The 27,708-nt window shown below is 39.4% G+C and overlaps 1 protein-coding gene across 3 annotated transcripts in view; it reads right to left on the reverse strand.

Moving 5' to 3' along the window:
• Nucleotides 1-3,930: 3,930 nt before the first annotated feature.
• csrnp1b (cysteine-serine-rich nuclear protein 1b) overlaps nt 3,931-27,708 on the reverse strand; it is a 28,419-nt gene continuing 4,641 nt past the window's right edge. Inside the window, exons 1-5 of one of the 3 annotated variants that reach the window (XM_059974463.1) lie at nt 21,356-21,375; nt 16,752-16,978; nt 14,161-14,420; nt 13,276-13,572; nt 3,931-8,917 (exon numbers count right to left, since the gene is read on the reverse strand). In XM_059974463.1, coding sequence (XP_059830446.1) covers nt 7,886-8,917; nt 13,276-13,572; nt 14,161-14,420; nt 16,752-16,953 — 1,791 coding nt within the window. In that variant the 5' untranslated portion in view covers nt 16,954-16,978; nt 21,356-21,375 and the 3' untranslated portion in view covers nt 3,931-7,885. Of the gene's footprint in view, nt 8,918-13,275; nt 13,573-14,160; nt 14,421-16,751; nt 16,982-21,355; nt 21,376-27,708 lie in introns of those variants that run through there. The other 2 variants (XM_059974456.1, XM_059974449.1) reach the window with 2 other exon arrangements.

Genomic DNA, 27,708 nt, shown 5'->3' on the forward strand with positions numbered 1-27,708 from the left:
AAATAACCATAATATCTATATGACTGCTGTTAATAATTCACTGATGTCCTTCAGGGAAGTGAACATGTCCCTCCCATCAAGCCTGGACTTCACGCATAATTTACCCAGAGATCAAGGTAGTTGTGAGTTCAAGTCCCACCATATGAACAGCCCGAGATTGCAACCGTAAAGCATCTCTTTACACTAATGCTATTTTATTCTCTCTATCCACCACATTCCCATTAACCTATCCAGATTTTACCACTCACCTCGATAAAAATAAATAACCAATAAATATTAAGTAAATGAGGTGAAGAGTCCTGGATATTGAGTCCGGTTCAGTGAAGGGGCGAATGAAGTTGAGTGTAGTTACCCCCTCTGGCTCAAGAGCCTGATGGTTAAGGGGTGGTAGCAGTTACTGAATCTAGTGGTGGGGGTCCTGAGGCTCCTGTCCCTTCTCCTCGTGGCAACAGTGTGAAGGATTTGGTATAACTGAATTGTGCTTGATCATTTCTGATTGAAACATACAAGATTATTAAGGGATTGGACACACTGGAGGCAGGAAGCATGTTCCCGCTGATGGGTGAGTCCAGAACTAGAGGCCACAGTTTAAGAATAAGGGGTAGGCCATTTAGAACAGAGATGCGGAAGAACTTTTTCACCCAGAGATTGGTGGATATGCGGAATGCTCTGCCCCAGAAGGCAGTGGAGGCCAAGTCTCTGGATGCATTCAAGAGAGAGTTAGATAGAGCTCTTATAGATAGCGGGGTCAAGGGATATGGGGAGAGGGCAGGAACGGGGTACTGATTGTGTATGATCAGCCATGATCACAGTGAATGGTGGTGCTGGCTAAAAGGGCCGAATGGCCTACTCCTGCACCTACTGTCTATTGTCTATTTCAAATTATGGAAACATAGTCAAAGAGGTCTTTCAGCCTGTTATGTCAATTTATTTTTCAGGAAAAAGAACATCATTTAAATACCTGGGTCAGGCAGGATCCACGAAGAGAGAACTTTCACATCTGTGACTTACCATTACAGCTTATTATTTGCTGTTTACTCACATTTCAATAGGTTATTAAACGTTAACCATCTTAGTGTAGAGTTGCAGTCTCAAATGTTTGTGGACTTGGATTACAACCATATCCACTGTTAAAATGATTCTTAATATAGTAAAGGTGAGATTGGCAATATTGTTTACATAAACAGCTAAGTATGAGGGGTCTTTACAAAGTGCCAACTATTCCAATTTATCTTGCCAGCTAGGGCCACCGTCCCCAGATCCTAGATGGTATGAAGGCAAAGTATAGAAGGATCAATGCTGAAATCATCTAGGTCCTTCCCTGATAAAATACTGGTTTCTTCATGATCACCCCCCTTCTCAAGAATGACAACTGAGTGGCTTGCTGAGCCGTTTTGAGAAGTCATCAGGGGACTTAACATAGAGCTGCATGCAGTCTCTGCAAAAAAATGTTGCCATTTCTTTCTCTAAAGCAACTCTCAAGAAATGAAACTTATTCAATTCCATCCTTTACAAATTAAGGTAAAAGTATTTGTAGTTTTAACTATCTTTTTTTAAAAAAATGTCTTCTCTTCCTAAAATAATGTGCTCTGTATTTATCAATTTATCAGATATATTATGTATTTATCAATGTCAATGTTCCCGACCTCTAGAGATTAATGGATCATCTATCAAAATATTACTTAACCTGCCCATAGTTGGTGATATATCTAGTGTTTCCCTAAAGTAGGTTTAATTTAATTTTAAAAAAAGGCAGGGGAGCCATTATTCAGAAACATGTATTGTAAACAATCAAAGCATTGTCTTTTGCTCTCTTGGCACTGTGTCAAAAAGTGAAGGAACTTTACACTGGCTGGAATGAACTCCCAGTTTCCATTGTAGTTTTCAAAGAGAAAGTAGATAAATATACAGATCCAGGAAAAATTTACAAAACCAAGAAACGCTAAAAGTGTTACTAATGCATGGCTCTGGTAAAGAACCAGGAGTTACCAAGTTTTCTTTTATGTGCTAGAGCTATTCTGATTTGGTGCGCAGATTTGCTAATGTATTTCCCTACATTATTAAATATTGTTCCTTCAACGTTTTTCAGCATTTTGCTATGTTCCCAGGTAGTGAAAAACAGCATGGAAACTATTGCATTATTGGAGAAATCCTGTCCTGCAACTTTCTGCAGCTTGACCAAGCATTCCCCCACCCCCAATAAACTTGGAAAAGTGAGCTTCTCTTTCCTGGTATAGCCCTCTCAACCTCATGTTTGCACATCTTCACCCAATCTTCCTTCAATGGGTTTCCAGCTGATTAGTTTGCAATTTCAATAATGGCATTAATCATTATTAAACAAGCTGATAATGAATAATCCTTTACAATAGGCTCAGACAGGTGGTGAGTAGTAATGAAACGTGGATACATATATCCCATAGGTTCTGTTTTCTGTGCTGATCTCCAAAGTGTTAAAACAATCAAACAAAGGCCCTACAGATGAACTTTAAAATTCCAAGAAATGATTTGAATCTGTCTGAGATATAGTCAAAGCTGGCCAAAAAGACTCCATGTACTCGCTATGTAGGAGCACTGATTTGAAAGTGATGGTGTGCATTATAAACAGATAGGTGCAAATCATCCAGACCAGCGAGTTGTTCAGGCTCGACAGCTGCTGTTCCAAAGTAAACTGAGTCAGCATCAAAACTCATACAGCACTGAAACTTGGCTCAGCTTTAAAAGGTTAGATTCACCAGTCTCAGAGTTGGGAAAACCAAGAAAATTCATGCTGCCCATCTGGACTCTGAATTATAGCCCTGGTCACACACTCTCTGGGGATGAAGTGAGAAGTTGCACTCTAGCCTGTGTCTAGCAATCTCAAACCTTTGTGGCACCCTGCAACCTCCTGATCTAACGCTAGCCTAATCACAGGACAACTTAAGGCTGATTTATACTTGTGCATTGCATCGATGCCATAGGGTGATGTGCACCTCCCCAAAAAACTCACTCACATGTCGCGGCGACGCAGACATTTCCGGTTGCTTCTCCGCCATGTCTGTACACCGACGTGAAATAGACGAACCAAATAGTCAAATCTACCTGCTGACATGCGAAAATGTTTGAAATGCATTTCCTTGTCCATGTTGCTCACAAAGAAACCCAACAAATGACATAGAAACCACACTGACAACCAGCGTTCTGGCGCACAACGCATGCTCGCTACAGTGCAGAGCAACGAAGAAGTGAAAATCAGGACCATGGCCAAGCCTGCATACACAAGTATAAATCAGCCTTTTTACAATAACCAATTAACCTACCAACCAGTACGTTTGGACTGTGGGAAGAAACCACAGCACCCAGTGGAAACCCACACACTCACAGGGAGAACATTTAAAAACTCCTTTCAGGTAGCACCAGGAATGTAGTTGCAACTCTGCAAAAATCAAACAAGTCTACCCCTTGTTCTTTTTGGAACTTGCCATGAACCAGGATTGGTTTAGACTGCATCTACCTCTCCCAATAAATGCCCCATGAAGATCTACAAAAGTCAATCCCATCTCTAACCCAACGGTTTTAGAACAGAAGATAAACTGGAAGGAACAATCTTTTTCTTGCATATATAATTCTTTTATTATTTAAAAGTATGATGAAAATGGCTTCATACGTCTTGGATGAATAGCATGTAATTCAATGACATATTTTACAGATCAAGCTAAATATGCATGTGTTCATTTAAAAATAATCATTGTACCATTCTGCAAAATTATTGAAGTCTAATATATAATTTACATATCAAAGGCAAATGGGAGATGTACAGACAAATCAAATCAATACATAACATTATCTCAGTCTTGTAATAAATACCAATTTTCATATTTTTCTATGTACAAACAAGCAAAAAATGAATCATACAATGGAGTGACATTTAACGTATTTACAGATTTCTAGTGCCTTTGAAAAAGGAAATGAATTTGTTAGACACATGCAACTGAAAAGAGAAACAAAAATAAATATATATATTTTTTTTAAGGACAGTACAGCTGCATGTTGCGTGGTCCAGGATTCTTATGCAGAGAAACTTCACTGGGGAGGTGGGGCGGGGGGCACGGAGGGGGAAAATAAGTCTTGAATTGGCCACAAAGCCTTTTTCCCCACATTACAAAAAACACACTCCCTTTCCTCAAATGAGCTGAAATGTCAATGGAAAAACTTATTGTAACAAGCCCAAAGCAACATGAAGTGAAATTTAACTTGGATGCAAGTACTTTACAGAAACGTTTAGATGATTCCAACTCACCAACAAACTTTTTTAAAGTTAGCTTTGCAAGTCTTAAGTTTGCTACTTCAAATTTGAATATGCATATAATTCAAGAATTGAATCTGCTCAATGTTTAGCCACTTTCATTCACAAAGATTAAGCTTGTGCTGTTGGCGACTTGGCTTAATGTAGAGATTTATTCCCTGTGTCTATTTCGCTCTTTTCCTAGTGTTATTCATCAGCATCTCTTTAAAGGGGACATCGGATATTTGTGAACTTTTAAGTTGTCAATGCAAGTTTATTTTTTATATAACAAAGTAAAACTAAGAGAAACAAAAGGGAAATAAATCTGAAGTATTAATTATTACTGATTTTAATTAAAATAAGGTAGAAATGACAAATGTGTTTTGTGTTTAACGCTATTGAATTTATTCCTGCTACCTTGCTTGCAATAGAACACAGGGTGACTTTGTAGGTATTCGTAAAGCACTGGGAACGTGCCAATTGTCCCTCATGCACAAGTTAACTCCTGTCACTTTCAAAATCTGAGAGAAGTGCACACACCAGTTATTTTTCAAAACTGACCAGTGCCAAATACCAGGGAGATGGAACATAGAAAAAAATGAAAAAATAGACATTTAAAAATCCTATCATCAGGAGAGCTCTTTGGAAAATAAGTCAATAACATTAATTAAATTTTAAAAAAACTTGCCAGTTTGGTTATTCCAACTTTTGGCTCTTATTGTTAATATTCTAATTTACCCCTCTGCTAATAAAACATTTATAGTTCCTCTGCATATTTGCACAGGGCTGAACCCATGTATGCCACTTCCTCACAGAATTTCAATAAATTATATACTGTAAAGCTTAACAAAAAATTAGCTATTTTGCAGATTTTTTTTAAATAATGTAAGATTTTTAAATCGCTAGCACCTTTAGAGCTACAAACTTCAAGCCAAAAATACAGCCCAAAAACATTAAATGTTTGAATGCAATCCACATTTTTTTCTCTTTAAAAATATTATTTCCTACCAGAAGGTACTTCTCAAATCTTTTGTGGAGATCTTGGGAGAAAAGCCACAAACTCATGCTGGAGCAATACTGTCACTAGGATTTGGTAGGAAATATTTGCATCAGATGGCACTCAAGCAACATAAACAGCTTTGCTTTTATGAATTTAGCTTGTGTGTGACATCACAGGGCTGTAGAAAACATTAGAAAGAAGACTGATGATTTCTTCACTTCTTCAATAATCCTGGTGACTGCAGGACCATTTTCAGGTGATGAACATAAAGGTGTTTGGGGGTGGAGTGCATGGTGACAATACAACATGCAGCTGGCTATATGCAATTTTGTTCACCCTTGCGTTGTGGAACTCGGACTAGTGACAGTGCTGCTCAAGCAAACACTTAGCCATTATAACAGTGTGTGATCAGAGGGATCAGTGCTACGGAAAGGCTGTATTGCACTTCCATTGTTTCATTATTAAACCACAGTGCTTCTTGCAGTACTGCATGTACAAAAATAAATAAATACAGAAGTACAAAATAAATAAAAACTGCACATGTAATACTAGGTACAGTATTACAAAAAAGTTACTCATTAATCTCCTGTTAATACCTTGTCTCAGGTTGGCTTTATCAATGTACTTTGTACTTACAGATCATGATTTGTTGGGCTCAGCTGTAGTTAAAACTTTGCATAGTAAATCAGTTCATCTGTGAATTAACCCTTTATTATTCAAAGTGTCTTAATAGAGGCTGTGAATATTGGAAATCCCACATTTAAAAAACACAAAATGCTAAAAAAAAATGCAAGGCAGCATTGTTAAAGTGATTGTTAGATTGTGAAATCCTTCATTGAAGGCTTACATTTAACATTCATACCACAGACTTCCAGTGCACTTTCAGCATTTTCTGTTTTAGAGTGCTTGATCTAAAATGTACAAATAAATTGTCTGCTAGTCTTTTTTCATCTGAGAATGCAGCGGGCCAATCCTATTCCACTGTAAAATGCAAAAAGAATCAATTACAAAAGTTTAATTTTTTAAAAAAATTCCATGTTCTATTGATCCAGTGAATGAGACAGGAAATGAGCAAATCAACAGATTGCTGGCCAAAGAGGAGTTGCCTAAAACTATACATTGGAAGGTTGGCATAGTATCAGTGCTCTTGGCACTTGACATAACCAGTGCTCTATATATACACACTGGAATTAGATTAAGAGTGAGAAGTTGCCAATTCTACTTGTTTGGTAATGGTCTCTAACCATCTTGAGGTCACATTGCAGTCTTCACCTTTTACGATCTGGATTCAAACGAGCAGGGTTGGGAAATCAGAATCTGCTTTGACCTTACCCTAGTGTATCCTCTACTAGTACTGTAGTGAACCATGAATTTCTTAGTCCATTTCCAACCATGTCAGCTCATCTACCCCATTAATTTCCTCAAGTCTTTCTACATCTCTTTCACCATTTTAGAGCTTAAAAATCACACACACCTTTTCGTCAAGATGTACTTATCTGATTAACTTTTCTCAATCTGTCAAATTTTGCTTGATAATGCACCTGTGAAATACCCAAGAAGTTTTCAATGTTGAAGGCACTATATAAATGCAGATTGTGTCATTGAAGTTGCCTCAATCTATACTAATGTTGCACTATTTCTGTCACAGCGCTCACCATGAGCTAAAAGAAATAGTTTTTCACTCAGAAATATTTCTACTCCACCCACTACAGCAGGTGTGAACCAATTCATATGCTTCAACCTATACTTGTAAGTAGAATGATGGGGGCTGCCAATAGAGTAGTGTATCAATATATTGTTGCTAAACCAGTCACACTGGAAATAACAAAGTTTAATCTCAACCACGATGAGGGCAACTACTAGGCTGTTTGTTTCTCTGCGCTTCAGATACAGTGACTGGTATGAAATCACCCAAGACATCCACTTTCATTGCCAGTACTTTCACTGGAGAGAACATTTGTGCAGCAGCAAGCACCAGGCTTGTCTAGCTAAAACATGATTTCATGACATAGGTATTGGAATGAGGTTACAAAGATCTAGCAGCAACACAGAACCACTGTCTAGAATAGGCTACTGACTTCAGAATTGAAAGTGGGATGCAGAAGTAACAAAAGATGGCACATAGTTCAGGAAATCACAATGGTGACACTTTGAACAGGGCTGGTCACAAAAGACATCAAGTTATCATTGGCCAAATAATTTTACCTGTCCGATATCCATTGATAAAGAAGCCAAACAAGCAAACTTCTTCCATTTTTGCTTTAATTGTTACCTGCCTCACTCCTCACTAAAGTACCACAGATATTTGGCATTGATGAATCATTATTACAACAGCCAAATACCTTTCTGGTTTCAACAATATCTAGTCTTCTCAAAAAAAAACATAACTGATAGGGAGTCTCTCTCCCATTGTCCAAGATGATTTTTTTTTTGCCATTTGTGGTCTCACAGATTCTGAGGTGAATATAATTGAATACAATTAGTGGAGAAAAATTCCCTGACATTTTACTCAATTGTGTTATCACTCCCTCCCCCAAAAATACATCAGTTATTTCAGTAAGGTATCTTTTAAACTTTTAGAAGAGTTGAAGGATCTTGGAACTAGTCGTTTCAATAATCCAAAGTCAAACCTTCACAGTTTCCATGATGGAGGTTTTGATGGCTTCTTCAAGGTGTTGACTGTCAGGGAAAGGGGTGGGAGGCTCTGGGAATGAGTCTGCTGTGATTGGCTCTGTTAAACCAATGAGAGACTCTAGGAAACAGCTACCAGAGTCAGTAGCTTGAGAGAAACTAGGAAACCCAGGAAACTGAAATTGGAGTGTTGGACAATTATCTATACTTTCATAGTCTTTCTGAGAGTTGTGAAATGATCCATAGTTGAATTCTGAAAACGACTGGAAAAACTCAAAAGAGTCAGTCGATAAGCTGAGGTCAGTATAGCTTTTTGAGCTCTGTTCTGGGCAGTGAGAAGAAGGACATGCTTGGTTGTTGCTTTGCATTGGAGCTGTATCACCCAAGGGGAAACTCCCCTCTTGATTGGCATTCTCATCCAAACTGGACAAGTGATTAGTGTAAAACTCAGCATTGAACTTCGAGCTTCCCATGCCACTGTGTTGATCACCAGCCTCGCAGAAAAAGTCCGAGGGGCTGAAGTAAGGAAATCCCTCCCGATTGTCGGTATCATTACCGCATTCATTGTCAGAATCATTAAAGTGAAGTATCCGAGCTAGGCCATCATCATCTATGCCTGCAGTCTGACGAGACTGCAGTCCATTATCCAAGAAGTGGTCATCAGCTCCCTCATCTGCCTCCTCACTGTAACTCGATGAAGAGGAGTCTGTCATGTCACTGCTACAGCTGTTTTCCTCGCTGTCGTCAGACTCCTCACTGTACTGAAAGGCCGGCGTTACAGAGGCACTTCTGTCTTGAAACACGTTCTTGTCTGCTGAGTAACCACAACGCTGTGAATTCTCCAGGAGTGGCGTCTCCAACTCTCCGTTCTTATTCACACTGTCTACATGCCGCGTCTCCAAGTCCAGCTTCATGATGGTATGGATGAAGTGCGTCTGTACTCTAGCAGAGTTGAACTCTATCCTGCCCATGGTGTTACCACAACCGTCCTTTGTACATCCACACGGAAAGGACATACGATCCATCTGTCACAACACAAAAGAACACAGAATTATTATTTAGAAACATCCACTAAGGTAAAACAAGAGTAGGCTATTCATGCCCAAGCTGGTCTGACATTCAAAAACCATTACTTATCTATAGTACATCTTAATGGTTCCATCTTAATTCATGCTGGACAAAGTTATAAATGGATAATTTAAATTCTATGAAAAGCAACATTTATTGTAAAGGTGCTGTCAAATGAGATGTCTTCATGGAAGAAAGAGTGCAGCATATTCAGCCCATGATGCCTTGTGCCAAATGTGATTGTAATTTAAACTACAAAAATGCCTGAACGTGGTCTATCTCTCTCCATTCTCCTGTTATTGTAACTGCTTCCAGGCACCTACTGTGGGGCAGGGGGACGTTTGCTTCATAAATACTCTTTAAAACTACCCCCCCCCCCTCACTTTAAAGCTATTCTCTCCAGTACTTGATTTTTCTACCCTAGGAAAAAGGCTACAACTAGCTACCTTATACATGCCTTGCTTCCTGTCCGTTCTCCCCAGTGATATGGGTCCTTCTCTTATTTTGTGAATTGTATAATGGACACAATCAAATGTTTTTGGAGGAGACATTTGAAGGGACCACGAATAGTTATCTAAATAAAGCCAATAATTTAACAAATCTGTTGTTACATAGGAAGGCAACAGAGAGGTAAAGAAAACAATGAGGAATATAAATATTGGTCCTTATTTCCAGAAGGGTGCAGTATAAAGTTAGATCCTCAATAGGATCTAGCTAAAGTTAGGAGGTTCTTGCTACAATTTTGGTGAAAGCAAACCTTGAACCCAGCATTTTGGTTTAGTTTCTTTAAATAAGGGAAGGACATAATCTCTCTGTAGATGGTGCAGACAATGTTTGCTAGGGATTTGATTCCTGGGCTGAAGGCTGTCTTTTACGGAAAGACTGAGGTAGACTGAAACTCTGCACCTGGGTAAGCAGAGTGATCTCGTTGAAAGACAAAGGATTTTGATGAGTGCCTGACCAGAGTTTGTGCTGAGGAAGTTTCCTCTGGTGGGAGAAATTACATCAATGTCACAGAGGTGAAGAGCCTCCACCATCCTCCCCCCATTTTGGTAGATTTAAGACATTTTAGAATTCTCTATCACAGAGATCTCTGCAATATTCAAGATAATATTTTTGGACACACAAGAAACTTGTGATACTGGAATCCGAAGCAACAAGCATCTGTTGGAGCAATTCAGTGGCGGGGGTGGGCTGGAGGGAGGGACTACATTTCTGGACTACAGAGAAATTGGGGGAATCAGGCCAGGGGAACTAACACCAAGATCAAACCAACCATGATCATGTAAATGGCAGAGCAGGCTCATGAAATGGATAACCTATCCATACTCCTACTACCAGCTTCTATGTTTATATTCATGCTCCTGGAAGGTAAGAATGGAAAAGTAGAGTCTGTAAAGAAAAAGCATGAAAAGATGTTGCCACTACTTCTCTGTATGACACACTAAAATATAGCAACAGGTTTTTTTTGGGATACCTGGAGTAAAAATTGAGGTTTGAAGTAATCATTTTCAATGACTCATTATGACTTTTGTTGCAATTTAGGATTGGAAGCAGTGAATTATAGGGAATGAAAATATAGCTTAGTGCACGACGTAATCTCATTACTTTGCCCTCTTACAATACAGATGGTAAAGAAATTCAGGCTATCCTCCTTACTGTGGACAATTGATTTGTTCATTTATAACGACGGGGCAGAGGTCCACAATCTATGGTGACTTCAAACTCAGGAAAAAACTTTAACCCATACAAAACTATTAGATGTTACTGTGGTAATGGTAGTGTGCTGAGTCTTTACGGGATCAATAACACAGGGGGACCAAGTTCAAATGGTAATTTAACAACCTGGACTCAGTTTAAAACAAATTGTGGAAAAAATGGCATCATTAAAAAAATGAGCAAAAACATCACAGTGTACAACTCCAACTGTTTGATTTAATGTCCATTAGGGAAGGAAAGATCTCATCTATACCATGTCTGGCCTGTGCATCAGTTTCCCTCCAACCTATTTGATTACTTACTGGTCTTTTGAGTAACCAAGATAGACACTCAGCTATATCGTATTACTCTAAAGCTATCAATCTTTTAAGAGACCTGCTTATAAGTATTTCACTTAAATTAATAGGCAAAGCTCTTATGTTCGTCTTCCCAATGAAAGCATGTACATAACATCTACCCACGAATGGCTGTTAGTTATTTTGCAAGAAAATGAAATTTGTTTGCAATGAGAAAATCCACACAAGCACAAGTTAAAAAATGAACAGTTAATCTAGACTGCAGTGTTTGAAATATGAAACAATAACTTTCAGAAAACCATGCTGCATCTTTGAAGAAAGAAGCAGTTAATTGAAGGTCATGATCCTAAAAATGCTGACTCTTTTTCTCTCTTTATAGACAATGCCAGACCAGCTGAGTGTTTCTAGCATTTTCTGTTTTAAACCAGCTACTTTGTTTTTGCTGTACCATGTTGGCCAAAGCAGAATTCTTTACTCTTTCAAAAATAGTGTCACAAAGCAGACTCATCCAAATAGGAGGAGCACTGTTTCAGTGTTGGACACGTAGGCAACACATCCATTAAGTACTATCAACTTTGCACTGGGTTATCCTTGGGAATCTGGATTAGGGAGTGAAAATACAAAATTCCACATCATAAATAGTGCCCTTACTCAGCCAAGTCACTATATGGACTTTGAACCACAGCAAAACTCCAGTTTCTGCCTCTGTTGCTTCCTGCATTCTGAGTAAGCTGTAAATAGTTAATAAAGAATTGTCTAACTTAATAAGCTTTTCATTGTTCTCAACAAAGTTAGAATAGTCAACATCATGGCTTGCTTGTTTGTCAAAATGGGTTTTGAACTGCAGAGGGCCAGGAAGTTTTTTTTAAAAAAATCCGATTTTCAATCCCAGGATTTATGTCACTAGCTTGCTTTGTAGCACTCATGTCCATTTCAAAAATCAAAAACATTATATAAGGATTGAATAAGATCAAAGCTGACATTTTAGTACTGCACTGTGAGGCAATGAGCACTTTGCAGTAGACCTTAAAATTTAATGTGTCTTTAATAGATCTTATAGCTCCATAGGAGTTGCACTTTCTGAACAATATTCACTTAGATTGATCTGGCCAAAATAAGTCTGCATAGAAATAGAGATAAGACAGCAAATCTCTTCTGCGCATCCCAACAATTTATTAGCTCTACAGCTAATCTAAAGCACCTCAAGGGCAACTGTACCTTACTACATCTTGTAGGTATTTGTTGTGTACAAATTTACTCAGGTAATCAATCTTCAAGTCATTGTGTAAAGAGTCTGAAAATATTTCAGGGGCATGATGAGATACACATTGGTGCAGTCTTTGGCACAGCTATAATTGCTATGCAGTTTAAGTTCAAATCAATGGACACATTTGCTACTTACAGTGATAATGAAAAAAATCCTTAAGCAACATATAGTAAAACAGATTTATTAAACTATTAAAATAAAGAGTTGCTATTGCAAGTCATATTATTCAGTAAACACCAGAGATGTCTATTTTTTAAATCTGAATCCACAAAATTAAACATTTCAGATCTGGAACAGCGAGACTGGTCTGCAGTTCGATAAAATATGCCAGACATCAACAGGAGAGACTATGTACTGTACGTTGATAAATCTACAGTATCACGGTCCATTTAATTTTATTTATGACTTAATTGTTGGAAGTGCAGCTGACCCTAGCCTGTAATTTAGGATTTACAAATTGTAAGAGTTACTATGAAATCAGTGCCTGTTTTACAAGCACTGATTCCCATTTACAACTGTGTAATTAAGATTCTAGTTTCATAGCAAGGGTAGGAAAGCTCAAATAGGTTTTTTCCCCCCTCTGGAGCCAACAAGCTTGCTGAGCAAGCAGTCTGAATCTACTGGGAATGATAGAGAAAAACAATACCATTCTTTCTTGAAGGCCAGATATTGATGGATGCATTCAACAAAAATAATTCTAGGGACATAATGGTGATGCCCCCCCCCCCATGTTAAATTAGAGTTGAGCTTCTTTTCAGAGATGCAGACAGTCAGAGATTGAGATACAAGAGGAACATTGTGACAGGCCAAGAGACAGACACTGAGTCAGAACAAGCAATTTGGTTGCCATCACAGCCAGAGTCAATAGTTTTCAGCTTTGATTTAAAAATAGATGAAACATTCAAAGGAAGACTTAAAACAGCTGTTGAAGATTGGTAATTCTACTGGAGGTAACCAAACAGTAATGCCACATGAGTAAACACACAGGATTCTATAGTACAAGTTGAGCAGCTACAACCTGCCACTAACTTACTTGGCACTTAATTCCAGCCAGGCTACAGCTGCACGCCTCTGGCTCACAGAAACCTTTGCAGTCACAACCACAGTCCTCACGTGACATCCTGATTGCATTCAGCTCCCGCTTTTCCTCACGGTCAATCTTCTTTACTCCAGCTGCTTTTAGCATTGAATGCCGTTTCTTGGCTGGGTACGGCTGTGGAAAGAAGCTGCTGTCTAGCTCCAGCTCGCCAACATCGATATCATCATCCGAAATGTCATCAACAGTGAGCCGATCAGCCTCTTCAGAGTCAGTGGTACCATTCTTAGTCAACTGGCACATGCAAGAAAGAAAACTTCTGTTATTTTATAACAGTGTTCTTATCGTGCTACGTTATGACTGATACAGTGCAGGGGACTGAGTACATGCCACACCTGCATTGTGACCCTTTAGATTAAGGAAACTTGCACTTTATAGAATCATAAACCCAGGAAAAAAAAAGTGAGATACAGAACAAAATTTCCTTTTGCAGAATTTGTGTGAAAAATAAACAAGATTTATTTTACTTCAACTGAAATGCATGCTCAGATGATATGGCTTTGAGTTATATGAAAAAAGAAATGGACCATTTTTCTAGGAATGCAATTGCGAAATGGTGACCCCGACCCTGATAGCATGGGGCCTGCTTGTGCATTGAGCCATGTGCTTAGAAACAAATTCCAAAGCTCCACACTCTGCTTCCACTCAGCACTTTGTGACTAGTTTCAGCCCTGATGTAATTCCTATCAGAATTTCTAAACACAAGATGGAGGAAAGACATTAAGTGAATATGCCATTGGGAATTGAAAGTACACAACCTCTCGATAGTAATTCCAAACTTATCCATTGCGAACCCTCTTACAAAATCTTAACTTCTTGTACCTGCAGCTTTAGTGAATTCAGCTTCTGTTCTTTCAAGAGTTCCTTGATTTTCTCGGTGCGAACATGCTCCTGTTCTTTGGCAAACTCTGCCAGTGTGTACTGCCTGCACGAGCTGTGCTTGTTGGCCATGCCCAGGGTGCAGCCACCTTGGCTTGGAACACTGGTGAACCCCTGACATCGTGCAAAATAAAACACAACGACACGGTCAAACTGGACGTGGTTCTTTCTGGTGCGTTTAGCTTTCTTCAGGATGGGCATAGCTGCAACAAAAAAGTGGAAAAAGACACAACATTAATAAGAGTTTCATTGTCCATCAGATTGCAATACAAGAAGAAATGTACCTTTATTTAGTGTATGGGAAGATATAAACTCAAATTGCAGTTGAATCATGATCCCTGGTACAATGTAAGGGAACAAACTGGACTATCGCTGTTAAGTAAGATCACTACATAATAATTTGCTAGATCAGGTGTTTCCCAGCCTTTTCTTTCTGCCATAGACCCCTATCATTAGCCGAGGGCTCTGTGGACTCCAGGTTGGGAACCCCTGGGCTGAGTGACTTTTTTTATTGCTGCTGGCCAAGAGACAATGTTAGGCAGAAATCTGGAAATGAAATCTCTAAAATACCTGCAGCATCTTATGTCAGCCCTTGAAGGGAAATGGGTCTGTTGTCTTGTGTCAGCTGCCATTTCTGATAGCATCACACATCCAGAGTACTGCTCTGATCCATCAATCAGCCTGAATAATATACTCTTCTCTGGAGGGGTACTTGAACCGGTGTCTTACAGACACTTGGCAAGAATGCTATCACTGAGGCCAAATTGGAAAATTATTCCCCTCAAAGGCATGCAGCTTTTTCCTGTCTCCTTAACTGTTAAACTTGACAATGAACTTAAGCATCAGTATGGGGGGGGGGGGGGGGAGAGAGAAGAAGAGGAGGGGTGTCCAATAAATACTATAACTGTGCTTCATATCAGAAGCTGCTCACTATCTGTGAGATTGTACTTCCAGTATCGTTGCTTGTTGATCCTCTACAAATGATGGTAGTTCACTAGGATAATAAAGAATAAATAAATCTCCTATATAAACCCAGGGCAAGAAACAAAAAAAAAATGAATGAAAACCAAAAATCAACATAATAAAAAAAAGTGATTTCAACATTTTTCTTCCCCCGCCCCCCCAAAAAAAAAGTACCAATGTGAAAAATAGGAAACTGGATGTGTGGAGCCTCGGCACATGTTAATGCTGAACAAGGGGCTAACTGCAATTATATTTCCTGACAGGTTTCTCATTTTTTAAGGCACTCATATGCCATGCTGCATATTGAAGACAAATTTACACATCTCAGTGCTATCTTAAGCAGAATATTAGGCTCAAGGCTCATTGTGCTATTGCACAAATGCTTTTTTTTCCTGTGGCAATAACACAACATGGTTTTGCACAATAAAGTACACAGAGAATCCTCAGATCACCACTTCACAGGGCATGTACAGATCCACCAAGTTACAACAGAGTTCATAACCTTAGTTTGCACATTGGAAATGTGCCATGAATATAGTCCACATGTAGCAGGAGATTCCTGCAGCCTCAGAGGACAGCAAATCCATCCCGGTGTACTCCCGAAGCTCGTTTTGTAGGTCCTGGCTGGATGCAAGTCAGGTGTTTGTGAGTTGGGAAGGACCTGTACACATTCCCACGTTTAGCACACCTCACATTGAGTGCACCCTCATGTTTCTCCTGCTTAAATCAACTATGCAGTTTTTTCTACTCCCTACTAATCGACTGCCAAATTGTCAATTTAGTTCCAGGGATTAATTGCCATGATGAATATCTAAACTTGGATATGATAGCATACACCTTCATAATGGGAAGGAAGCAAGAATGATTCACAGCACAAATTCCCACCATTTAAAGTGAGAGTGATACTATCAGTATTTTTCAGAAAGCGGGTTTTAAACAATAAAACCTGAAAGTCTTGTATCAGCACATCAGGCCTTGGCCTCAATGCTCAGTGAACAGTGAAGAACAATAAAGAATGGGAATCATAATATCTAACTGTACAAAATCATGAAGCTTGTGCTGAACGTTGTACAAGACCACAGTCAGTCCCATTTATTGGCTTTCCTCTTTGTTTTGTATTTTATTCACCTGTAAGGTAGTTGTCCACTTCCAATCTGCAAGCCATGATTGCATCTACCTCACTCTGTGAGACAACAAACTTTAGATCATAAATATTCACAAGGATGATTTTAGTGTCATCCTTGGTTCTTTTGTCAATGATATATCTACATATTCTGGTACTCAGCCCTTTTAGCAACAGGAGCAGTTTCTCTTCATTCAGTTTAGGCCCTTGATGAATTTTAACATTTTTTAAAGTTACTTAATGCCACAAATCAAGGTTGAAATGGGGCAGGAAATAATTTCAACAATTAGTCATATTATGACACTAGAGGAGAAAAGTAGAGATGTAAACAGCTCAGTTTTGTAAGATCCCAAGAAGAGCTAAACTCAAGAAAAAGTTGTATCCTGGACTCCACAGTACCCTGCAATGAGCTCCCTAATGATGATTAAGAATTTATTTCAATACTTACGGGTAAAAGGTGTTGATGTATGTCTAGAGGCCCATGTTTCACCACAACAGCTGTCATCGTCAGAGTCCCAGGAGGACAAAGAGCAAGAAGTTGTGGAGGAAGATGAAGAAGACGGGGAGTTGGAGGTTGATGAAGGAGATGATGAGGAGCAACAAGGATCACCCTCCACTTCTTCAAACTTTCGTTTCAGAAGTCCACTCATGGCAAAATTTGGTTTGGTCACACTTCTGCTTAAAAGAATATCAAGAAAAGAAAAATGCACTTAAATTATTTTCACAATTCACATGCTTCCGCAAAATTTTCATTTAAGAATAACCTTTCTAAAGACTCCAAAGTGTCTCATTTGTAGCTTGAGACTTATGATCTGAATTCAATGATTTTTTGTATATTTAATAACAGCTCTTTGAGAGACACTGACATTTAGCAATTTGTGCCTTTAAATTGTGAATGAAAAATGGGTGGGGAAGTGAATTGAACACTGGAGGCAAGTTCTCATTTTGTTTTCACTGTTGAATAAGCCTCCTCATTCAACAAAATTCATTGGTTATGCAATGCCAATGGTCAGAACTAATAACCCAAACATCGTCTGTTCAAGTTCCACAAAAGGAAGTTTAATAAAGTGCATTTTATAAAATACCTGGAGATGAAAACATGGTATCATTCAAAAAGTGAAATCAAAGCTACCACACTGATTATATTCCAATCGATTGACTGACCTATTACTTTTAGGGAAGAAAAGGTGCCAGTCTACCTAGTCCTGTCCACACAACTTCAATCCTGGAAAAACTCGTCACAGCAAGCCACTTAATGATATCAAATCACTACTTTGAAAGATGATGAGCTGACAGGGAAGCAAGGCATGGGCATTAATTGCAGCTTCACCAATGGTGTTCATGGCCGCAAATGAATAAAAAAGTGTTGTCACGAGGGAGCTGAGGTATTTTACACAGGTTAGAATGGACATGGGACAAGAGGATCAGATTTTATACAGGCCCATTTATCTTGAAGGCCGAAGAAAGCAAAAATCCAGCAGTAATATTATACCCAAGATTAATTTTAAAATGCCTACATATTCTGGCAAGATGCTATTTATTTGAAGAAAGAAAATTCCTATTGACAACATGCCATTAGATTTCAATATTATTCAGCAAATTCCTCAATCCTAACATAAGAAAAATTACATTTTAACCTTTTCGTTTACATCCCCTAATTTGCCTGATAGCTGAGTAAGGAGCTTAGGTACAGCCACGAAGTCCCATGTTCTATAGTCAGATGGGGAAGCTGAAATTAGAGGAGCAGTGGGTGGGGTACATTGATTGATCTAACTGTTCCCTCCTTGTAAGAATGGGAAATGTTCACAAACTTATTTTAAGACTATCAGTCAAAAAGATGGTGAAAACAGCTCCAGTGTTCTAACCATGGAGATCAGTCATGGACCACATCTGTGATTTTTGTTCTCTCTTCAGGCATCAAGTCACAGGGAATGTGTGTGTTCTTTTTTAGCTTTTTTGTTAATGGTTTTGGATGTGGCAGTGAGTTTTCCTCGCCAAGTATTCTGAAATTTTTGTAGCAATGGAATGCTGCATCTCATTTACACACAGCAATGTCCTATAAAGAAAAGCCAGATAACATGATGCATTTGGCAGATAAATATCAGCCAGGCTAAAGGTTCAGAGGATACCTTTGCAAAACACCATTGTAAAGATGTTACTAAATAGAAATAGAATCTCACTTCAGCTCCCAGCCAATTGCAATATTACTCAATATTTAGAGAGACCTAGAAAACCTACAACACAACACAGGCCTTTCGGCCCACAAAGCTGTGCCGAACATGTCCTTACCTTAGAAATTACCTAGGGTTACCTACAGCCCTTTATATTTCTGAGCTCCATACCGATCCAGGAGTCTCTTAAAAGACCCTATCGCATCTGCCTCCACCACCATTGCCGGCATTCAATTCCACACACTCACCACTCTCTGCGTAAAAACACTTACCCCTGACATCTCCTCTGTATCTACTTCCAAGCACCTTAAAACTGTGTCCTCTCATGCTAGCCATTCCGGCCCTGGGAGAAAGCCTCTGACTATCCACACGATCAATGCTGCTCAACATCTTATACACACAATCTTTCTGTTACAATCTATATTAATTACACCATCAGTTCTTTAGTAATGACCAGGAATAAATCAAGAATTAAACCGCCTGCTTTTTGAGGTCTGAGTTCTCTTGGCATCAGGTTGTTGCATTGATGTGTCTCACAAAGATAGGGGTGGGAAGTCTGAGGCTATGAGTTTTTGCTGCATGCATTTCCTTCTTCAAAGCATATGGACAGTTAATCATGTAATGAAGTCAGGCCAAGCCAGGGGGGCGTGCAGCCTCACTCACTCAGCCTTTCCACAATCACCTTCTCTTCTTGATATCAGCATACATTTAATCAGATTTACTGATTTCAGCTAAATTACAGACCTGTAGCTTCATAGCTGGAAGGAATAATTCCTTAAAATATTGTAGTCTATATGCTGAAAATTTTTTCAGTGCTGTTAAGATAGGAAAGTGTTAGATTTGATCCAAAGTTGAAGGTTTAGCAGTGTACCAAGTCATATCATGGAAACATATACTGGACTTTACAGGAACTTGAATGTGCACAGAGTAATCTGAGAGTAAGTACACATCAACAACAGTTTATTCAAGAGTCACTGTGGGACCGGAATTTACTACACAACTCAGTAGAGTACACTCGTAACCAGATGATTTGTATTCCCTCCACCACAGTGATTCTGCGAACTTTGTATCAAGTATGTGGGTGGAAATGCCTGTCGATGGAACACATCTCAGCTATTACTGCAAGAGCTCATTATGACTCATTCCCTGTGTACGTGACAAAATTTAACTCGAGCAAAATTAAACAGGAGCCTACTGATGATGTGACGATCACGGCAGAGAGAAAAGGACTCCGCAAGTGTTCAGTGGGAGCTGTGATAAAAGTGTGATATGAATGTCACAATATTCATGAAACACATGATATTCCTTTGAAAGTCAATGATCTTAAGATTATTAATAGACTTCTGAAGTGGCTCATTGAGTGAGAATGTCAGGAGACAAAGCTGCACCAATGTATCATATGCTTTGCACACACTAATCTCAGGATCATTCACACCAGTCAGTACTTATGCTGTGGCAAAGCCAAGAGACAATTTTCCTCCTTATGGAGCAAGTGGCAATTCTGAGGCCTAAGAGGGGATCCTGAGGAAACTTGGTCAGTGGCTTACGCATCTTGGAAGTGTGCCTGATAAAACTATGGGACATGAACACTTGGGGAATTTGACTTTGATGTCACACGACTTTGGACAACAGTGATGCCTGTTCTCAACAGTGTTAATTACGACCTGCTCTATGGAACAATGAGTGCATTGATACAATGCAAAAACTAAGACACCCTTCTCTTACGTCCATTACAATCATCACTGGAAATTGTACAATATTAATAATTGTTCAGAACAGGATCCATTTGGTTAGGCAAAAAAAAACACAAGTTAATATCTTGTTCAGTTTAGGTGGAAATAGTGCAGACTGTTCCACACCTATTTAATATGTGTATGGTGACCTAACAATATACTTTGGCTGACTGGTAGCACTCTTAAAATGTGGGTTCAAGCAGTAGTGACTTGGCAGGGGTTTGCTGCAACCTCACAGGGCCAGCAATCCAGACTGAATCGTCCTCAGTATCACTGGGGGGGGGGCTGCCCCACTCCTCAACCCCCAACACACATAGACACCGCTCCCCCTCCACCCCTGCAGCCGCTCCAACTTCCTCTCACAAGCCTGTGGGTTGGTTCACTGAACAGGGACAGGCCCTGTGGCCTGTGATGTTGGCGCCAGGCCAAAGGGTCCCTTCTGCCTGCAATGGTCAATATCCCTCCATAACGCTGCCTGTTCCTGAGCCTGTATATGGGTTAAGTGGATACTGGAAACTGTCCGTGAAGCTATGGAGAGTATTATTGGGAAATGTGAGTGCACTGTGAGCTGGAAAGGTCAAGATAACCTCCTAAAACATGAGGAAATATGGAAAAAGATTAAACTGCCTACTTAGCATTAGACAAGTGTCCTGAATAATATTTAACCCCCAAACCAATCCTATTGAACATAATCCAGTTTTTAAAATCACATTTCTATTTATGGGAACACTCTGTACACAATTAGCTGCCTATATTGCCAACATTGCAACAGTGATCATATTTCAAAAGGACCTTATTGACTGTAAAATATTCAGTCGAGTATTGGTAGTGAAAGGCACTTTTTTCAAATATAATTCTTTTCCTCCACCATTGTAGTTGATTTGTCACTGGCAGTGAGAATGGTTAATCACTAGAATTTTGTGCTTGACTGGTTATAGACGTCCCACTTAGGAATGCCAGACAAAATACTCAGAACTATTCCAATACGTGTTATCATGCAGCTACTGGCCGCCTTTGCTGTTGCCTGGCAACGCAAGGGCTGGGACAACCGGGAAAATTCACTGTCACTGATCAGTCATTACAGATACGGTATGAGCACGTGATTAGCAGTCTGTGAACGGTGCTGCTTTGGTGTTTTACAAAAGTACCTGGGAGTTAATTGCACTCAAACAGCTGGCCAGGTTCCACAGTCACAAAGACAGGACTAGACTGAACAGGGTGATCTGCCTCATCGTTGTGCCTTAATGCAAACACAATATCAGAATATTAAACCATAAAGATCTGGATAAACGAGTCTGCAATTTTTGGGGCATCCATATTTTATAAAAAGCAATTACAGGGCAAAACTGATACTGCAAAATCTGCTGTCAACTCAAAATTTCTCTCCCACATGGAATGCAAAGACTGTACACCAGATGTGGATGTACGAGTAGAGAGATTGAGCAGTTTCAATTTTGTGTTTCTTGTACCAATCCCAACCTTACCATCAAACCTGCAGACAAAAGGGGGCGCTGTTGTAGTGTGGCAGAGCAACCTTTATCTTGCGAGGATCAGGCAGCAACACAGACCACTCTGGACCATCAACCCACTGTCTCCCACTCATCACTAACCTCATCGATTCTGGAGATCTTCCATCCACTGTCACCACACTCATAGCTCCTTTACCTTGCACTGCTCATTTCTACCTCCTATCCAAGATGCACAAACCTAACTGTGCTGGTAGGCCTATTGTCTCTACCTGCTCCTGCCCCACTGAACTTGTGTCTTCATACCACAACTCTATTCTAGCACCCCCTCCCCACCTTACTTCAGTCCCTTCTCACCTACATCCACACTTCTCATGCTCCTGATTTCCTCAACAACTTTCAATTCCCTGGGCCTGAATGCTTCGTTTTCACCATGTATGTCCAATTCTGAGACACTTTTGCCTTTCTTGACAAGACCCAACCAGTTCCCCTCCTCCATCTGGAAAATTGGTCCTCACCCTCAACAATTCCTCCTTTGGCTCCTCCCACTCTCTCCAAACTCAAGGGGTAGCCATGGGCACCCACATGGGCCCCAGCTGTATTGGATAACTGGAGCAGTCCATGTTCCAAATCTTCCCTGGTAATGCTCCCCAACTCTTTCTGCACAACACTGACCACTGCACTGGTGTTCCTTAAAAGCCAAGACAAACTGCATATCAAATTGTGTGTTTAGCTGAAACATAGAACAAATTAAAATACTACCAGTAGTACAATAGTATTATTCCAAAAAGTGTATTAGTTCCCAATAGTTATTGATGGAAGAATTCATCCAGCATACACAATTAACAAAATCAGAACAAACACCTACAGCAGATCTGGACTGCCTTCATACAATGCTATCACCATTGTATCCTCCAAATCTTTAATTTCATTGTAACATTCACGATGACTGTTGATATCTTCCAGTTCCTCGTAGATCCTAACTTTTAACTTGAAGTAGTAAAATTGTTTCATTTTCACTATTTTTAATAAACTACACACAAATGATACTATTAAAAACTGGGACTCTAAGCACGGTATAGCATCTAACGGCCACTCAAGTGCGTGCTACTTAAGCTAGTTAGAACCTGTTCAGCAACAGCCTCCTGCCCCAATTAAGCAGCATAGTAAATGAAGGAAATCCTGGCAATTTTCTTGATTAGTTTTTGTTCTTTAAGAGTTGTCCCAAATAAGCAGGTACCCCAATTAGTTGGAATCCACTGCTTTTACAGGATTTACAAGATATGGTTTTCATCTTAATTTCTCAGAATTGATACAAATGTATTGGAATGAGTTAATGTACAACATCAAGGATTAATTAACCGAATAATAACCTCACACTAAGACAATACTACCAACCTCTTTTTAAAAAAAAGTTGGAAAGCAATAGGCAGTGGGATGCTGAGCCAACATCAAACTGATATTTTGAATAGTGTATCAGAAAAACTTCTTTACCGTGACACGGCAGATAATTTTGACATGCAATACAGTGAGGAAGTGACCAAACAGCAGTCATTTTCCACTTTAAAGAAAGGTTGTGTTGTTGGATAAACATTTGTCATGACCAGGGGAAGTATGTCAACCTGCTAAAGAAAGCTGCATCCCATTGATATAGCTGATTGAGCCTTACGTCAATCCTTCATTGGAAGAGAGCTCCTTCAAAAGTACCAACAAAATGTACAGGAGCATCAGTGCGGGACTGCACTGGTGAAGGACAGGTAGAAACAGTGGAGAGCTGTCTTGCTGAAAGACATTCACTGCTTGGCTAATTTGGTGGAAACTCGGCCTGCCATTTATCAGCCCAAATCTGAATTTTAAGGAGGTCAAACATGAGAATGCTCACTGTCAGAGGAATCACAAATTCAGTATAGAATTGTAAATCAGTAATAAGCAGCACCATTTTTAAACTTTATGATGCAGAGAAAATTAATGAACCACTGCTTGGAACAAGGATGCTGTCCTGAAAGTACACTGGCTGTACCAGCACTGATGATGGGCTTTGATTACAACTGCTGCATTGTGAAACTGACCACCAGAGTAGTTTTACCATTAAGCCCCTTGGTGCTGTACTTGGTTAAACGCTGACTTGCGCTGTTAGTCTTTCCTGTTCCCTGTTCTTCAACTCTATGTCAGAATCAATGATGGAAAAATAGAATAATCCAAATAGTTTTGGTGGAAACCAAAATTACTGTCAGTAAGCAGAATTAAGGTGAATGGTTGCTGATGACATCACTATTTCTTTCATCACTGAAGAGAAGTGGAAGATGGTACTAAAATGTTAACTGTACTACAAGGCTTCCTGCTATGGGATTTGTTGCTCTATTTTAATACAAGACACTACCCTTCTAATAACCTAAAGCATTTAAATCATTGCTCGTGTTCTATACAGAGAATACCTTAGGAGTCAGGAGGCAAGACAGAGCATCAAAGTAAAACATAGACCTATCTATAGGATATTTTTTCCAGAGTATCACTTTCCCTCTCAAAGAAATGCTAACATTTTCATGTTTTATTTGACACTAAGTTACAACTGGGATAGGGCAATTCCCTCTGGTAATGTTGGCAGTCAGTCTTTTCCTTCCTGGCTTTAATCCAAAACAGATGGAGTCTCTTGCTTCAGATTCTATAGCTTGTGGCATATAGGTACCTCACTGTGGAAAATAACTGGCTACCAGAACTATACACAATTTTCTGTTTTGTAACTCCAAAACATAAAAATAATTAAAAGGAACACACAGAAAGCAGAGAAAGCACGTACACTTCATTTCTTTAGTGAGATGCACACGAATGACATGGTGGCATGATGACATATACCATTCACGTACTTTTACATATACCCTGTGAAGAATTCCGTAAACAAAGAATACTTAATGAAACAATATGTTTACAATACTACTCAATAATTACTGAAATACTAAAACATATTTTCTATGTGCAAAGCTTAAACTCTTTTTTTAAAAAACTGAAGGCTTCCCAGTTTAAATTCAGAACTCAAGTTACAAAATCAGCAGAATAAATTATTTCATAGACACCGCCCCCTGGTGGAATAAATAGCAATATCTTTAACAGAGTAAATACTGGACAAAAAAATTGCTTTCTACCCTGACTCGACTGCCAAAGAACATTCTGTTCCTTGGCTCCATTTAAACAGTCTGTTTTAGTAAAAATAAACAGTGGAACAGAGAGAACCCACAGGAATTTTCTGTTGGCTCTGCAACTCCCACTCAGCCTGGAACACTGTATTACAAGTATTGCACCCAGATGGGTTTGAAATTTCCTTTGTATTGAGGGGGAGGTGGCACCAGCAAGGGAGATTACAAAGCAGTACAGCTTTTAAAAAGCCACGGCCAACTGGGATCTACTTCTGCTCCAGCAAGAGCACTGGCTTTTATAATGAACTGCATCACATCCTCAAGATATCTCACAGCACAACCAATTAGCGTCTTGAAACCATCCATAACTACGTAAACAAACACTAAATGGCACAGAGAGATCCCAAATACAACCAATCAGATAGACGACTTACAGATCTTTTTTTAATAGTTAAACCAAAAACTTGTGCCAATTTCCTTGCACATTTAGCCAGCAACAGTCAAACAATGTCCTGGTGTAAAGTTGCTTCAGACAACTCCTCTGCCAAAACCTCAAGCACTGCACTGAACATTAGCTAGATTATGTAGTTAAAGTCTATGGGGTGGGCCTTAAAAATCAATTCATCAAGAAGAAAAATGATTTAAAGACCATCTCTGGGCAGCTCCACCAATGAGATCATTGTCCCACTTTTTTTTTAAGTTTAGGGAGCCACTTCAGCTTTGAGTATCAGCAGTTCTGGTGAAAAGCAAGGTACAGTTCTGTGTGGAATATGTCAGGTGGTGGAAAACAGGAGAAGGCCACATCCAGCCTTGGAGTCACTTCTAGCACCATCATCCAAAACTCAGCGCTCAGTTCTGGTGTGTTGCTTCAGATTTCCAGTATCTGCAGCTGAGTGACGCTTTTCCTGCTTTCTTCTTATTACACTAGAAGTGTACATTTTTCTATGGGACCCCCTCAACTTTTACTGTGACTGCTTATTCATGAAAATGGGCAGGTGTAACAAAAGCCTGAAGGAACCTGCTCTTGAAACTAATCAGCTCAGGGGCATCACATATGTGCAGACAGAACATCTGGCTGCAACAGAAACCTCTCCTCACAAATGACTGGATTATGAAGTTTATTGGAAAGAAAATTGATTAACTCTAACCCAATGTGAAGTGTCAAGAAAATCTGCTTGCACAAGTGTCCAAAACAGTAATGAATCTTGGGATTCTAAATGACAGTGCCTGAAGTTAACCGAGTTCTAAAATACATCGTGGTTTCCATACCAAGTGCTATCAACATAAATGCCAACTACATTGGAAGTAAATAAGTGAAAATCCTGCCTCTACTGGGGCAGAGTGTATGGGGAGCAGTACAGAGCAACCCTTCCCACTCTTCAGATCTAACCATTCCTTGTAACAAACCCACTTGCACCCCATCTCAGTGACAGCACACTTTAGAATAGTTCTTTTTGCCTTCTCTCCCAATACCTTACCGCCCCATCCCATAAACACAAGGCCTTTAAACAGCATTATTACAATTAAAACTTCCATCTTTTTTAGCTGCTAATGCACATTTCTGTATTTTCCCCCACCTGATTCTATCCAATGCTCAGGCAACACCTGTTTGGTTTTGATAATTTGCATTAATATCCCGACTGAAATTCAGAAAGCTACTTCTGTTTGAGTAGTGCCTCAGATGAGCTGCAGCTCAAATCAAGACTGCAAGCTTGTATAGTTAAGCATAAATCAAGTTGAGTTTATGTGATTCTCCATCCCCCTCATTTTCCCATCCCTTCTTTCCTTGACGCAATTTGCCATGGACAGATTCCTGCTTGTGTAGCACCCTCAACAAGCAGGATTCATTAGACTACAGGGTCAAATCCAATAAGTAGATCAATTGCTGTTTACATAAGATTCTGTTCTGCCCCAAAGTAAACCTGTTCCCCTCAAATACAAAATTTCACATCCTTATGAAAATGTTTATATAAAGATGCACAGCTTTACATTTCCCTTTATTTCTCCCTTCATGCTTCATTAGAAGCAGGTTGTTGGAAACTTTTAATGTCTTCTGCTGATGTTTATATTTTCTAGAGGCTAGAGTTGGGAATTGGTAGCAGAGTGGGAAGATTTGAAAACAAAGAACCTTAAAAAGGGAATTCTCATTTAATCGGGCAATAAAGTCATCAGATTACCATCCTGAAAAGCGATTAAGAAACTGATCCATAATACAGTACACATTCTATTCATCTCTCCTTTTCACACTTGAAACTGTCATCTGCCTGGCTCCTATGATTTGGAGTTTCTCTTCTCAGCCCAACCTCCAATTAAAACCTCTCTCTTTAACCAGCACTTGCTCATCTGTCTTAATATTTCTATCACTTTAATTTGTTCTTATGAAGAAACGCCTCAGGAGAAACTACACTGAAAACAGTACAAGCACAAAGCTACTGAGAAATACACTTTAAATGAGCTGCATGCAAGTAGGGGGTAGAAACTGCCAACAAATGCACTTAGAAAAAAAGTGAAGTAGTTAATGAGGACCTGCCCCTGCCATCAGATGTATTTGTAAATGTGAAACCAAACCTTTACATTTATGACAAGAAAGGAAACCTGCAAACTGTCTAACATTAGAATTATGGCAACACACAGAAAATGCTGGAGGAACTTAGTCCTGATGAAGGATCTCCGCCCAAAACTGTTGACTCTTTTCCATAGAGGCTGCCTGGCCTGTGAGTTCCTCCAGCAATTTGTGTGTGTTGCTTGGATTTCCAGGATCTACAGATTTTATCATCTTTAACATTAGAATTATACTTGGTTCGTTAATTGCACAGGGCAGTACGACAGTGAAAGGATTACAACATCACAGTCAATTACATCATGCTAGAAGGGCAGAGAACAAGTTTCTCATCTACAAAGGCA

This window comes from Hypanus sabinus, chromosome 1, assembly GCF_030144855.1.
Source record: "Hypanus sabinus isolate sHypSab1 chromosome 1, sHypSab1.hap1, whole genome shotgun sequence".
Lineage (NCBI taxonomy): Eukaryota > Metazoa > Chordata > Chondrichthyes > Myliobatiformes > Dasyatidae > Hypanus > Hypanus sabinus.